The 14,684-nt window shown below is 35.2% G+C and overlaps 2 protein-coding genes across 2 annotated transcripts; one reads left to right on the forward strand and one right to left on the reverse strand.

Moving 5' to 3' along the window:
• Positions 1-6,201: 6,201 nt before the first annotated feature.
• Positions 6,202-10,852, forward strand: LOC107828845 (uncharacterized). The gene has a single exon (XM_016656259.2). It carries the CDS (start codon positions 6,263-6,265, stop codon positions 7,334-7,336), a length of 1,074 nt encoding a protein of 357 aa, XP_016511745.1. The 5' UTR covers positions 6,202-6,262; the 3' UTR covers positions 7,337-10,852.
• On the reverse strand, positions 10,715-13,537 carry LOC107828930 (uncharacterized). The gene is made up of 5 exons (XM_016656359.2): positions 12,745-13,537; positions 12,605-12,662; positions 12,433-12,516; positions 12,202-12,337; positions 10,715-11,787 (listed from the first exon to the last, which is right to left on the reverse strand). Exons 1-5 carry the CDS (start codon positions 13,382-13,384, stop codon positions 11,509-11,511), a joined length of 1,197 nt encoding a protein of 398 aa, XP_016511845.1. The 5' UTR covers positions 13,385-13,537; the 3' UTR covers positions 10,715-11,508.
• Positions 13,538-14,684: the final 1,147 nt, after the last annotated feature.

Here is a 14,684-nt window from a genome sequence, read left to right on the forward strand (position 1 = left end):
CTAATTTCTTTTGTTATCACTGAGAAAATATAGAATTTCTTGATTATCAGTAGCCCGAGTATTTTTAAAAATAAACTTTGACCGAAGTACACAATTTTTGGTTAAACATATATGTCCAAAACTGCATGTCTTTCATATGAAACTAAATTCTACTTGAGTTGTTTCTCCAAACTTAAGATCCTCACATATATTTATCATTGTTATAGATGTCGTCGACAAACACTTTATATCGGTTCCAACCTCGTTATTTTTCATAAAGACATAACACAGAAATCTTTTCATTCATATATTCAGGTACCTGAATCTCTCATGAGATTTTAGATCATTTGCCTCCTTTATTATGATCATTTGCTCATCTTCTTTATCAAGAAGTTTATTTGAAACCGATTTGTCTATATACTTTAAGCGTACCATAGATTTTGTCCTTCTAGGACTTAATAGGAGCATTTGCAATGAGAACATAGTTACTTTCTTTGGGTCAGCAAATGCGTCTGGCATGCTTTGCAATATATTGCAAATGAATTATCTTTTTATGAACTTCAAGTTCATATTATTTTATTCGAGGATCTTGATGTACACATGATAATTCATTCCACATAACTTTTTCTCAACTTTTATCATATTTCCCCCTCATGTTAGAAAAACTAACTTACTTTCTGAACTTTAAAAACCACTTTTGTGCTTTATGGTATTAATCAAAATATACCTCGCACATCAATAATAATAAGATGGAATTATTTGGTTCCTGACTCCGAACTACTTGTGAGGGGAGAATGTAATGTACCTTCGTATATAACGTATATCAAACTGATACACATAACTTTATTCTCATAAGCAATAGTTTAGCTATTAAGTGAAGACAATCAATAAATCATTTTGCTAAACCAACTATGATGTAACCAACTTATCAAAATGAACTGTCTTGAATAGAAAATCTGAAAATTATGCTCTAAATTAAATTATTGAGCAAGTTACCTCGCAAAAACACCAGGTTACGGGTTAATAATAATTGCACATGTAACCATCTCATAGATATATCTTATGTGGTATACATGGCAGGTGAATGAGCTCATATTCACCTTTGATATTTTCAGTATTCATGGGATTCAATCCCAATTTTAGTTGGTCTATCAATTAATAAGAACAAGCAATGTAAGAGAATTCATAAAGAACTTTCTAGTTCTTTAATATTTACCCATGTATATTCTCTTTTATTTTTGTACATCATACTTAAATTAACATGGCTAAACCAATTGTGCCAACTGAATAAATTATCAATATTGATAAATTTCAGGTTTACACCATAACACGTACAATTATCAATAAACTCCAAGTTTATTATGATATGTGTTTTATATCAATAAACTTTTACTTTATTGTGGCATTCTTTTATTTGTGTAGTATAAACCGGAGAATAAAGTGGGTAGCTTTTCACATACATATTACCCCGCTACAAGTTATAGTAATATAAAATATTAAATCTTTCCTTTATTTATAGTCTCAATATAACCAACCGCATTCGGGAATACCTTAGAAACTCAATTTTAGAAACTCAATTAAGTTTCTTTGAGACTTACTACGACACAATAAATTAACATGATAATCAATTGTATTCCTCCAAAATAGTAATAATTGGCTCTTCCAGAGCTCTCAATTAATTTTGTACTACCACATATTCATCAACATCCATATGGCGAAAAGCTCTTTTAAAGAGAAAGTTATACCATCATGGTTATGGTTAAAATTATATGCAAGATTTATTTCTTGCATTATCGTTGTCTTTAAATAATCACATTGCTAAAACATTTTGGCGTACAATAAGTGCGTGACCAATGACCATTTATGCCATAATAATGACATTATTTTTTTATTTCCTCTCAAACCTCCTTCTAGAGGTGAGTGTGGTATATACCACTAGTACACTCATATTCTTCCAAGAATGAATATGTATTCATAAATCACATATTGTTACATTCACATCATGAATGGACCATATTCATCTATATGTACTTTATAAAATATCATGTCAAATCGATGACAAATATTACTTTCACAAAGTGAAGGATTATTTTGAGAATCCTTATTGTTCTCATTACCACAATGATATGATTATAATGTCGTCTATTGTCACGTCCACATCCATTGATACATTCATAGTAATAATTTTATCTTCTTTCAGATGTATCATATACTACTATCACATTCTCTTAAGGGAATGAGAATAAAACAAATTCAGTGGGACAGGTTTCCACTTTTTATGCTCACAATCATACATGAATTTGATCATGACAAGACATAGAACTTTTATCACTTCGGATGATTATAATTTCTTACAAACTCCATTAGAGTTATAATCAAACTTTGTTGTCTTTGCTTGTATATAAAATCAAATTATAGAATTTAAAAAATTTAAAAGAGAAAAATAAAGTAAAACACTTACCTTAAATCCAGAATTTATCCCGTTTGCCAAACTCGGAGCAATTAGCACAAAAGCAACTGATCAAACATATCTCATCCGTCGAATTTGAAAAATCTTGATTTGTCAATTCGTTGCTATCATCACAGAATGCAACTCATCACACCAAATTAATTTCCATGACAGGATGAGTCAAATACATCTAAATTGTTGATTAGTCTCTCGATCCAACGACTTAGCTTCAAAATCCAAAGCCCAATGGTTTATTATTTTAGTCTCTATTCAATTTGTTAGAGTCTCGTGCTGATAACGTGTCATAAAACAATAAAAGAAGAAAAGAGTATTTCAGAGAAAAGTAGAGAAAGAGAATTCTTATTGATTTGGGATGAATTACAATGTATTAGAACCCCTCTATTTATAGAGAAAAGTGACTTAGCCACCAAATAACAAATCCTAAAATCTCTCTAAAATATAGACATTCACCATAAATAAAATACTATTTATAACAATTACAGTCTTCTCTAAGCACATAATTTTATTTTTTTTAAAGAAAGTTGAGTAACAAAATTCTCTCATATTCAAATGCAGTATTTTCAGGAGGTCAAACAAACTATTTTTGGTTAAGTAAAAAGGAAGGGAAAGGGTAAAGGAGAAACACTATTTTTGGTAGTAGTAAAGGAAGGAACAGATAAGGTAGTTGGACTCTGGTATTTAGCTCTTTTATTGGATGATTTGAACTTTGAAGTCAGTCATCTAACATGGTCGTACCTTGCATATTCTAATTTTCAATTTGATAAACTTGAGAAATTTGGTCATCAATTCATATAAAAGAACCAATAATATGTAATGTCTTAGTTTATCTTCCTGCATGTTAGCAAATGGCTCACAAATCAACCGAGTTGTAGGCTACAAGAAATGCTAATATCAACTGGTTTTGCCTAAAATTAGACCAAATTTGCGAAGTCTGATCAATTGAAAATTAGAAAGAGTAAAATTGAATAATTGAGAGATGCCACGCGCCAACAACATAAACCAAAGGGACTAAACTGCATTTCTCCTCAACTTTATTCCCCGTGTTCGTAAGTATCACTAGAAGTAACAAGAAATACTTCTTACTTCTTAATACCTCACTTTGAGTGGAAGAAAAGCTTTATTTTCCTCATATTATTCGCCGACTTTATTACCTGACAATATAAGGGTGTGTTTGGTATAATCAAGAAAATATTTTCTCGGAAAATAAGTAATAATTTTATTCATTTTCCGGTGTTTGGTACACAAATTAAGGAAAATAACTTTTCAAGAATATTCGTAAATAATTTACATATAATAAACATGAAGCCATAAACTTTCAAACCAACAACCTTCCGAACCCACAAATTTCATAAACTTTTGAACCGCTAAAGCTGAATTTCGAACCCGTAAACTTTATAATTTTTAAACTCGTAAACTTCCAATCACATAAACTTCCGAACTCATAACTTCGGAACTTGTAAAATTTTGAACCTTTAAACCGATAAATAAAAAAACTAAAACTGAAAAATATTTAAAAAAAAATTCCGGGGAGGGGGGGAGGGGGAGGAGGGGGGAATTTGAAAATTACAAAAAAAAAAGCTTTTTTTTTGTGCGGGGTGGTGGGGTGGGGGTGGGTGGTGCAGAAAAACGAAAAAACAGAAATTTAAAATTACAAAAAAAAAAGTAAAAAAAAAAACTTTTTTTGCGGGGGGGTAGGTGGGGGGTGGGTGGTGCCGAAAAACGAAAAAATAAAAATTTAAAATTGCAAAAAAAAATAAGGTAAAAAAATAATTTTTTTGCGGGAGGAGAGTGTAGGGTGGGGTGGGGTGGAGGGGTAGTAGGGTGGGTGATAACAGAAAAACTGAAATTTGAAAAAAAAAAATCCTTTTTTTGAGAGAGGGGATGGGATGGGTTGGTGAGGGTGAGGAAGGTTGAGAATGAGTTTTGGAAAATGTTTTCCCTTCTCTTGATAAGGAAAACATTTTCCTCCAATTGGAGAAAAATGAATTCACAAGGAAATTTTTTTCCAAAACATTTAAGCCAACCAAACATGAGAAAATTAAAAATATTTTTTGAAAAATATTTTCCTTCGAACCAAACATACCCTAAATATTTATGTGAATGTTCTTCTATAACTTTTTATGTACTCCCCAATTTATCAACGAAGTATGGAAATAAAAACTACTATTCACGTTAATAGTCCTTCCGTTTTGTTAGAGATTTTGTATGTCATCAGAATATGTAAAGAATTAGTGTTAGAGAACCTAAATTTTTATAAATTGCATAGAACGAATTCAAGTAAAACGATATGGATAGTAAGCACTCACGCCATCTCCAACCTTACCCCCATTTCCTATAATGGGGGTAATTTTTGGGGTAATTTAGTTCCAACTCTCCCTCATTTTTGTCCCCAAAATGGAGGATGAATAGTGTTCCCTCAAATATGGGGACACACTATTCATCTCCCCCATTACTATTCATCAATTTTGTTATTATTATTTTATTATTTAATCTTTTAATTTATCTCTTTATGTATACCTAATTATGTTTATGTAATGTCTTTATAATATTAATTCTTAACTTTGGTGTATAATTTGATAAATTAATTTTCGTGCATTTATTATTTTTATGTAAAATTGTAAGTTAATTTTATTATAAGTTATAATTGTACAAAAAATATATAATTATCTCAAATATGCTCATTTTGCACATAGAAGAATTAAGGACAAAGATGTTCATTTTGCACTTCGTATATAATGCATTAATAGATCATTTATGGGAGAATACTAGAGGTTGAAGTTAAATATTTATGTAGTATTTCGAATGAATTGTATCGTTATGTAATATGCATTTAATTAATCTTGTATCGCAATGATTTCACTTTTATTTGAATTATTAGTTAATCTATAATAATTGCTTATAATTTTATTATTTAAAATTTTATGAAATTGTTTTAATGGAAATTACAAATTAATAAAAATAAAAGATGGAATTTGTTTAATGAAAATTAAAAAATGAAATTGAAATGAAAGATAATAATATAATATAGACGAGAGAGAAGAATATAAAAAAGTTTGGGGAAAAAATAGGGGAATGGTTGGAGTAAAAATGAGGAAATCTCCATTTTGGGGACCAAAAATAGGATAAAGGTTGGAGATGCTCTCGTACATCTACCCCAACTTTTATTAAGATGCATATTTTACTAGCTTTGTAGTTACGATGTTTGTATTTTTTTTTTCTATAGCAGTAATTGGTGTATGTGCTCACTACGAAAGTATGTTTCGCACAAAGAAAGCAAACAACTCATCGATGGTACAAGTCAGTCATCAATCATCACTATAGGTTTTCTTTTTTATGTTTAGGCCAATATATAGTTAATAATAATAAAAAATTTGTATCTTGAAACTATCCTTAAACAAAGGGGTAAAGATCACTTTTAGTCCACGGTCAAAATTATTTATATTCAATAGCCGCATAAGTGCATATAATTTATATATTTTTTGTATATAGATATACACTATTTCGATTATTATTTGAAAGCGACTATACAATGTCATTTCCTTGAACAAACTTCATATACGTTTGCGAACAATAAACAAGCCCAAAATAACCTTAGTTCATCAGTTGGACTGGCCCATAATATTTAGGCCCAAGTAACTGGACAGGCCTGTTTGTATAATGCCAATATGTTCTGAATTTGTAACATTGAGCCCAAAAGAAATGCTTTGACCCACTACACCACAGGTGTTAAGTTCCAATATAATCTGTATTTTCCCGAAGCGACACAGCTTACTGCAAATTTTCCTTCACAATTGGCAGTCCAACCTAGCCGCAATGAAGAAGAAGCAAAAATCCGCCACCACCTCCGCCGCAGATACCACCACCACCGTAGTAGATTTGAAATCCCTAATCCACGACCACAGACTCTTCTTCGACAAGCTAATCGACCTAATTCCACCTAGATTCTACCTCCCTAAAGAAGACGCTCCCTGGTACGGAGGCCTCTCCAAAGCCGCCAAAGCCTCCGCCAAGCGAAAATCCAAAGAGAACCTCAAACTCGCTCGTCGCAACCGCCTTGATCCTGGCAAAAAGGATCAAACCTCCACCCTCGGCCTCCTCGAACAATCCCTTCAGAAACAGCAACAAACTGACGCCAAAGCAAATCCCGACGAAGATCATGCTAAACCTACGCCCATTAATTTGGAGGAGAACGATAATAACCCTAATAACGATAACTCCTCCGTTACTTTCGAAGGGCTGAGACAAAAGCTACGCAGAAAGATCGAAATGCTCCGTGGTAACCGCGGTGATGGCGAGAGTTCGCACAATAACAGAGCAAATGATCGTAGGAGGAGTGAAAAAGAAGCATCTTTAGTGAAATCCGAGGGGAAGAAGAGAAAGAGAGGTGAAGGAGAAGGAGAAGACGGTAAAGGAGAAGATAACAGTGTGAGTGAAGTGGAAAAGGGAATAGAGTTTGGGAAAGTCAAACTCGGAGACGACGATGACATGAAAAAGAAGAAGAAGAAAAAAGGATCCAAAGCTAAAGAATTGGAAAGGCTGAAGAGGCTGGAAGAGGTGAAGAGGGAGAATAGGACGGTGGCGGATAGGGAAGCATGGAAGGCAGCAGCAAACAGGGCAATGGGAGTGAAGGTGCACGATGACCCTTCAAAGTTGAAGGAGAGTATGAAGAGGGAGAAGAGGAGGAAAGAGAAGAGTTCGGAGAAGTGGAAGGAAAGAGTGCAGAGTCAGGAGAAGTTAAAAAACGAGCGACAGCAGAAGAGAAGGGATAACATTGCTGGCAAAGTTAAGGAGAAGAAGATGAGGAAGATTGCTAAAAGGGAGAAGAAACTCATGAGGCCTGGCTTTGAGGGCCGAAAGGAAGGCTACATTACTCAGGATAAGAGCTAAACTAAACTGGTCATGTGACTCTTTCTTATGTTTTCATATTTTTGAATTTAACTGCTATTTAGGTTGGAGAAAAAAATTTGTGATTGTGTGCTGCTAGTCATTTGGTAGTAACATGTTGGTTCATTAGCCGATTTCAACTGGATTGGGATTGAGGTGTAGTTTTTATATTAACATGCTGGTTCATTTATTGTTTTCATGAAATTAGCATGATAATATATGCTTGTCAACGAATATTACTAGTTTGAGTAGAACATATTGTCTGAATATATTTCTCAAAGAGGGTGGAAATGGAACAAATATGAGATTCACCATGAATCTTTTGCTCTGGAACATATTTACTTGGCATTGTCACTCTCTTTTTTATAAATAGATGTTTTACATGTAAAATGGCTACACATATATCCCTAATATTTCAAAACTTAGCTGCACCCTTGTGAGACAGACCAACTTACTTTATTAAGAGTCCTTTAAAAAGCTAAGCTTGTTCAGATGGTAAGATTCACTTAACTTCATACCTCTAAGCGCTCGTGGCTATAGTCACTTTGATGCTCAAAGTTAATCATTGCACTTGTAGCTACTAACTATATGTTTTTCAATTGTGGAATTATCAAATGATTGAGAATGTTTAAGGGAGATTTAGTTTAGCAAATTGGGATTTCACTGTGATGTAGTGGAGTTGTAGACAGATGTTGTGAACTGATTCGTAACTTCTTGCTAGTGTCCTACTTATGAATCTAACATGTTAAGATGAATCCGGTGATACAATACCAATTGGTAAAAAAGAGATGATTTGTAGATTACATGAGCATGTTCCTAATTATTTGCTGCTAAAGAAAAGCTCAAGAACCTAAAGGTCTATCCCTAACAGTCAATGAGGTGGGATGAATAGGGGAACAAGGTCGAACTCCTAACAGAGACGAAAAAGATTAAGTAATTTCTTCCTAACTGCTTAAGCCTTTGTGCGCAGAAATAATTGTGTTGGTGGGAGGTAGTTGGTATCTAGTGGAATAGTCAAAAGGTGTGTGCAAGCTAGCGCGGACACCATACTTGTAGAAACTAGAGCCTTACCCTTTTGATTGAATGATAATATCTATCTTGTGCTTTCGGTTCATGGTCTGTGAATCTAACAGAACATTTTTTTCTCCACATTCTTCTTCTATGATTATCCACTTGTTTATGTCAACTTCCTTCTATGTGCGAACTTTGAGTTTCATACAGAAAATTTTCAATATGCTGCTGTTATCAAATCTTTCGCAAACTTCTGGGGCATAGCCAGCGTTCTACTGCAATACTGCAGCTAGCACAACACCGCTGCAAGTAACCATAGTATAATCAGGCGCATAAAGCACAGAAAAGTGCCAAGCCACGCGGGGGCTTAAGTTGCAAGTGCAATTAAAGGACAAGATATATTTTTTGAGGTTCTTTTATGCAAGAATTTTAGTATGACTGCAGTGAATCAAGTGAAGCTTATGAACTGGTTGTTTATCCTTTACGCACTTTATGCCTTTCTAAGTGCTTAAGTCTTTGAGTTGTGAAAGATCTCAGTTCGTCGATTCTACGTGGACTTTTTCTTCGATTGGTCAACAAGTTCATTTGGATCCAATTGATCAGGCAAGATGGAGTTCTTTTATGTCTTCTGTGCGTTATGCTTTAATATTATTGTTTCCGACACCCAAAGGTACCCCTAAGGTCTTATGATGAATACATAGAAGATTAAGCGGAAATAAAATACATAGAAATCAAGCGGAGGTGCATCCAATACTGTGAATGAGTTCCTTAAACTACATCATATAGTTGGTGTCTCTTGTCCTTTCTTGCACATGCGTTCAACCTTCTCTTTCACATTCTTTAGCCAATACTGCCTAAACAATACAACATTGGAGAGTACTAGAGTTTGATAATAGGACATTAATTTGAGACAAAGGGAGAGATGCAGAGAATTGAGAAAAGTATGGATAAATATGAAGGAAAACGATTTTCTTTTAGGAAAGTGCAATCAGTTATAGAGTGGTGATGGGAAGCAGGTATAGACAAAAGAAATAAAACTTTTTTCTTTGTATCTCCCATTTCCACCCCTTCGTGGAGCTGCTAGTATAGTTACCAGAGTAGGGCAGAGGGGAGAACTCCTGAAATCCTTTTGATCAGAGACTGACCAGTTACTTACATCAGTCGTGTTTGAGTGATGCACAGAAGATGTAAACTTTGAAGTAGGTTTTGGTTGTTTTCCAAACTTTCCAAGTGGCGACAGGAGGAAACTTGGTGATATTTCCAGGGATTAAGATCCTTGTTGAAATATTGATGCAATATGATTCAAGGGTCCTGTAAAGCATGATGGATTTCCTTTTGAGCCGTGCTACTTATAGAATGGTTATGGGAAGCTTTCAAGAATTTCTTGCTGATTTTTATGCCTTGGCATTGAGCTTCAGCTGTGGTGCTTCATCCAAGGGGATGCTACTAACTCGCTGCTGATATCTCTAACCTGAGGAGTTAGGTCCCTCTACTAGCTGGAAGAAAGCAATTAGCAATGTAGCTGAACTTTGTTTTGTTTTACGCTAACTTGCTATCTTGCTTTGCTGGATCTTGTGGCACTCATAACGCCACTTTAGCATCTTCATGTTTCCATATTACGTTTTGTCTTGTGGTTTGTTGTGCTTGTATGTTCGAGGTTAGAATTCAACTCGCTTTCACTGAAAATGTCTTGTTAGTTCCTATCTCTCCAGTCCCGTGCTTGTCTAACTTTTTGTCTTCGTCTGGTTGCCTATTTTCTTGCTAGATCCGTTGGTTTTTCCCCTTTTAAAGTTATTTGGGTTTTTTTTTGGGGTGGAAGTATCAAAGGTTGGGGCTGATTCCTAAAAGAAAATGCAGAACTTAGAACTTAAGTAGACTTTTAGACATACTTATTACTTGCTAATAATGAAATATCATTTGCAAACACTTATTATTTGCAAGTCCTTTGTTTCATAATTTGTTCAATTTATTTCAACTTCAACTTAAAATAGAGAATATGAAGTTGAGAAAGTGGGTTGTGGAATATTTCTAGTGAAATGATAGTTGTCACCCACAAATGTCTAACTCTTTTCCCAGGTGAATTTCATGTCTAAACACAAATTTCATCTTTCAAATACTCCTTTTCAACTTCAAATACTCATTTAATATTTCAACAAAATATTGTCCAAAGGAGCAGACTTTGCTAGTTTATTGCGAGGTTAAGTGCAGTTTGCCTGCACAAGCAAGCGAGCCTTACTTTGAGATGCATTTCTATTCCACTCCTGAGTTAGTCGCCGTGTCCATGTGCATGTGTGTGGGGAATATGCTTCGCAATCTTGTCTAACAGGTGACTTAGAAAAGTTGAGGGCACATGGGAGGTAGGTGCTTAACTTATCGTATTAAACAGAATCCAGAAAAGTGTATCCATAAATATCCAGAGAGGGTCACATAACCATACACATCACCACTAAAATCCATCATAATATTACAATTCCCGTAAGAAAAAAAAAAAAAAAAAAAAAAAGCAAAGGCCAACGACAAGACACTCAAAATTCCACACTAAAGTAATGATACAACTGCAAGGCACTTTGTGCTTGCCTCTAGGTCATGTTAGATTCCAGCAAACATGGTACGATGGGGCAACAACAAAAGTAGAAAACCAAAGAAAATATTGTCCAAATCAAGGCCCTACAAAGGGGAACACAAAGGCTCCTCCTTTGTACTGAAGTTGATGATGATCTTATCCTTGAAAGATAGCCTCTATTCAAAAGCACGCAAGTAAATAGTGGTGGAGTAATGGCCCTTGAGTTTTTGTTGATGGTGCTGGTCACTGGTCACAAAATTAAATCCTAAGGCATATATGCACCAAACACATGCCATTGGCATTCCCCTGCCAACCCTGCACATGCTTCCTGTCCCCCCCCCCTATCTATACCATCCTTCCTTTTATTCCTTTCTACTTTCCCCTCTAAATATTCTTTCACTTCTTCCACCTGTCTATACATTAACCAACTCAATATCTTTACAATCACCAAATCATATCACTTGACACCTCTAAATTCATCACCCAAATAGAAAAAAGGGGAAATATTGTTAGACAATCAACTAGGCTTCTTAACAACTTTTTTGCTACTTAAAACTATGGCTTAGTAGAGCATTTAACAAACTTGGAGATGATTAGGTAGTTATTGAGTTGGGGGTGGTTGAGTTGTCAATGCCTCGCATTTGACATGTCGTGGGCAGGTGGTTAGGTGGTCGTTGGTAAGGCCGGCCGCCTGCATGAAGGAGTGTATAACGGTTGGGCCGACGTAGCGGAAGCCTCTTTTCACCATGTCTTTGCTTATGGTTTCTGATTTTGAGGTCTTCACTGGGATTTTGTTGCATGCCTTGTATTGTGTTGCAATGGGCTTGTTGTTTACAAATCCCCACAGATACTTGTCGAACGACCCAAATGCCTTCTTTATCTGAAATATATTGAAGAAATTGATCCCCACATTTAAAATTTGCAAGACTAGAAATGTCCAAATTTTATTTAAGAATCACAGGAATGTAACAGTATATGAGAAGTCTACTTTATTTTTTAAGCCTAAAACATTTATTTAAGTTACTAATCTTTTTTTCTTGGGGTTGTCAGGATAGGCATGCAATACTTATTCCATATGGCCCATGTGGTTATGTTATTTAAGAGGTGTTAGCTACATCCATGATTGGCTTCAAGCACATTAATTAATTTAAGAGTTTCCCATCTGTACTTTCCATTAGGGCATCATAATGTTTGGAAGGATTGAAAAAGAATGAAGATGCTGAAATAGAAAAGACAGTTGAAAAGTTTAATTAGTGTTTAAAATTCTTTTATAGAGCTCATATTGTATGATTACCTCTAAAATTCTGTTAGAGTTGTCGACAGCTCCTCGGACTTGGCTAAGCTCTATACCATATTCAGCACTTGTTGAAGTTATCTTCTTTTCATTATACTTGGAAACAAATTCTGGATCAAATCCTGAAAAGGCATCCCTGGAAGAAAGTAGAATGCAAAATACAGCTAAGGCCTCTGAATTTTTCGCAAAAAATGTTAATCAAGAATCAGTTAAACACCAGCAAAAACCTACCTGAACTCTTGCCTTTTCTTTAACACTGAAGTCCAGTCCGATCCAACTTGTGCACCAGTTAACACCAGCAACTCAAAGAGCAGACTGTGTATATACAATAAAGAAATTAATATAAGTATGAAGCTGACAAATATGAACAATGCACAAAAAACAGGGGAAAATTGATGCTTACTTATCGTCATGGACAGGAACTCCCCATTCTTCATCATGGTATGCAATATACAGCGGGTCTGGAAACACAACAAAACACCAAAAACTTTAGTCCTATTTATCCACTTACACTAATTTGTGTTAGAAGATAATTTTAATTACCAGAATTAGGCGTGATAAAGCTGCATCTTTTTTCCTCTCGCGTACTGGGGTTAGCTGCTGAAGGAGAGGAAGAGTCGAAAGAAGATACTTTTCCTTCATATTTGGCAGATTTTGTTCTTCCATAATGGGCAATTTTCATTTTTCTTTGAACTTGCGCGGTTGCAACTTGTTCCCTTCTTGCTGCTGCTATGCTTCCTGGAGCCTCGACTATCATCGAGGACGAATATTTCAATAAAGAGTTCTTCACGGAAGGGGGTGAAGTTATTCCCCCACTGCTTTGCTTAGGCTTCTTCAACAAAGTTGGTGCTTTATTAGCAGTGCCTTTCGGAGTCAAAATTTTCTCAGCACTTGAAGTCAAGACATTAGGATCAATATTCCCTCTTTTGATAGCTGGTTGTCTTGGCGATTTCAGTTTAGGAGAGACCGGTGGAGTTGTTACTGAAATCTTGACTTTAGTACTGCCATTTGTAGCAGGAGGAGCACTGTTAGTTCGCTGTAATACATTTGGAGGTGTCTTTTTAAGGGAGTTACGGTGTTCAAAAAGAGGAAGTATGTTGCTATTTGGTTGAAGAACAGGGCGACCATTGATTTGGGAGATGGTTTGTTGGCTGCCCTGCAGTTTAGTTTTGGAGGAACACATCTTTTATGGCTAGCTGTACTTCTCTTGTGAAGAGATAACAAAAGGAAGAAGAATAAACGAGGCAAAATGAGAAGAGGGTTGAGGCTTTTTCTTGGTGTTGATCAGGCTCAAATTAAGGGACTCGAGTATTGAGAGAGTTTGGGGGAAGAATGTGGGCGGATTTTATAGAGAAAATAATAAAGCAAGGGGGGTTGGGGCCTTTATGGGGGGAGGTAGGGAAAAGGGGTATAAGGGGGAAGTTATGAATTTGGAACATGGAGAGGTTGGGGTCTGCCATATATAAGACCTCTTTTCTTGTGAGGTTGGCACTTTCTTCTGTTTAAAGTGACCACGAGGATGACAGTGACCCAATCCTTACTCTCATCTGCATCTGCATTTCTAGGACTTTAGAGTATTATCTGTTTTAAGTTACTACTCCTAGTACTTATTTTGTTTATTTGCTCATCTAACTATAGGAAATCGAGTAACTTTGTCCTCCCTTAGACACGTCTCATCTAATATTGTGTCCGAAAAAGTATCATTTTTCTCCCTAATCTCTAATGGAGCTAACATGAGGTAATTTTAAATTATAGTTAAAAGTAGGTGTGGTTGGGTTGAATATGCGCGGGTAATGCAAAAATGAATAAATTATCCGACATGTATTTAGTACGAATAGAAAAAAGGTTAACCGGCGGATAAACATAGATATTCATATGGTTTATTGAATAGGATCACTTTTGGGAGAATTTATAGTCTGTCAAACTTGAAGAACCCTCAATTTGAATCTTTACAAATGTAAAAATTAAACCAATTAGTTCTTCATTGGCTATTCATTTTCTAAGTTGAATAATATGGTTCTTTTCCACATACGATCCGTTTTTAAAAAGTTCATTATTCAACCCATTTTTAGTGGATAATATGGATGAATAACTGCTTTTTATCCATTTTGCCACCACTAGTCGAGAGCATATGGATAGATTTTTTCTCAAATATTTAGACACATGAAGTTCAACTATTTCATGTTGTACCTTTGTTAATGACAAGGGCAAATACATTACAATTTGCTAACGGCAAGAAGAAGAATAAGCCGAAAGTATAACGGAAGACAAAATTGAACAATTTAAAATAAAATAAAGGCAAATTTAGCCGTTATAGAATTAGAAGGGAATCGAAGTGGTGCCAGTGCCAGCAGTTTAGGATCCTTCCTTTTTCATTGCCAACCAAGCCTAGTTCGAAAAACCCGAGCTGGAGTGCTTGTGAAGTTTTTGGGGCCAGAAAACAACCAATCATTGCTCTCTCTTCTTTAGACCTGGCTTGTATT

This window comes from Nicotiana tabacum, chromosome 3 (assembly GCF_000715075.1).
Source record: "Nicotiana tabacum cultivar K326 chromosome 3, ASM71507v2, whole genome shotgun sequence".
NCBI classification, from domain to species: Eukaryota; Viridiplantae; Streptophyta; class Magnoliopsida; order Solanales; family Solanaceae; genus Nicotiana; species Nicotiana tabacum.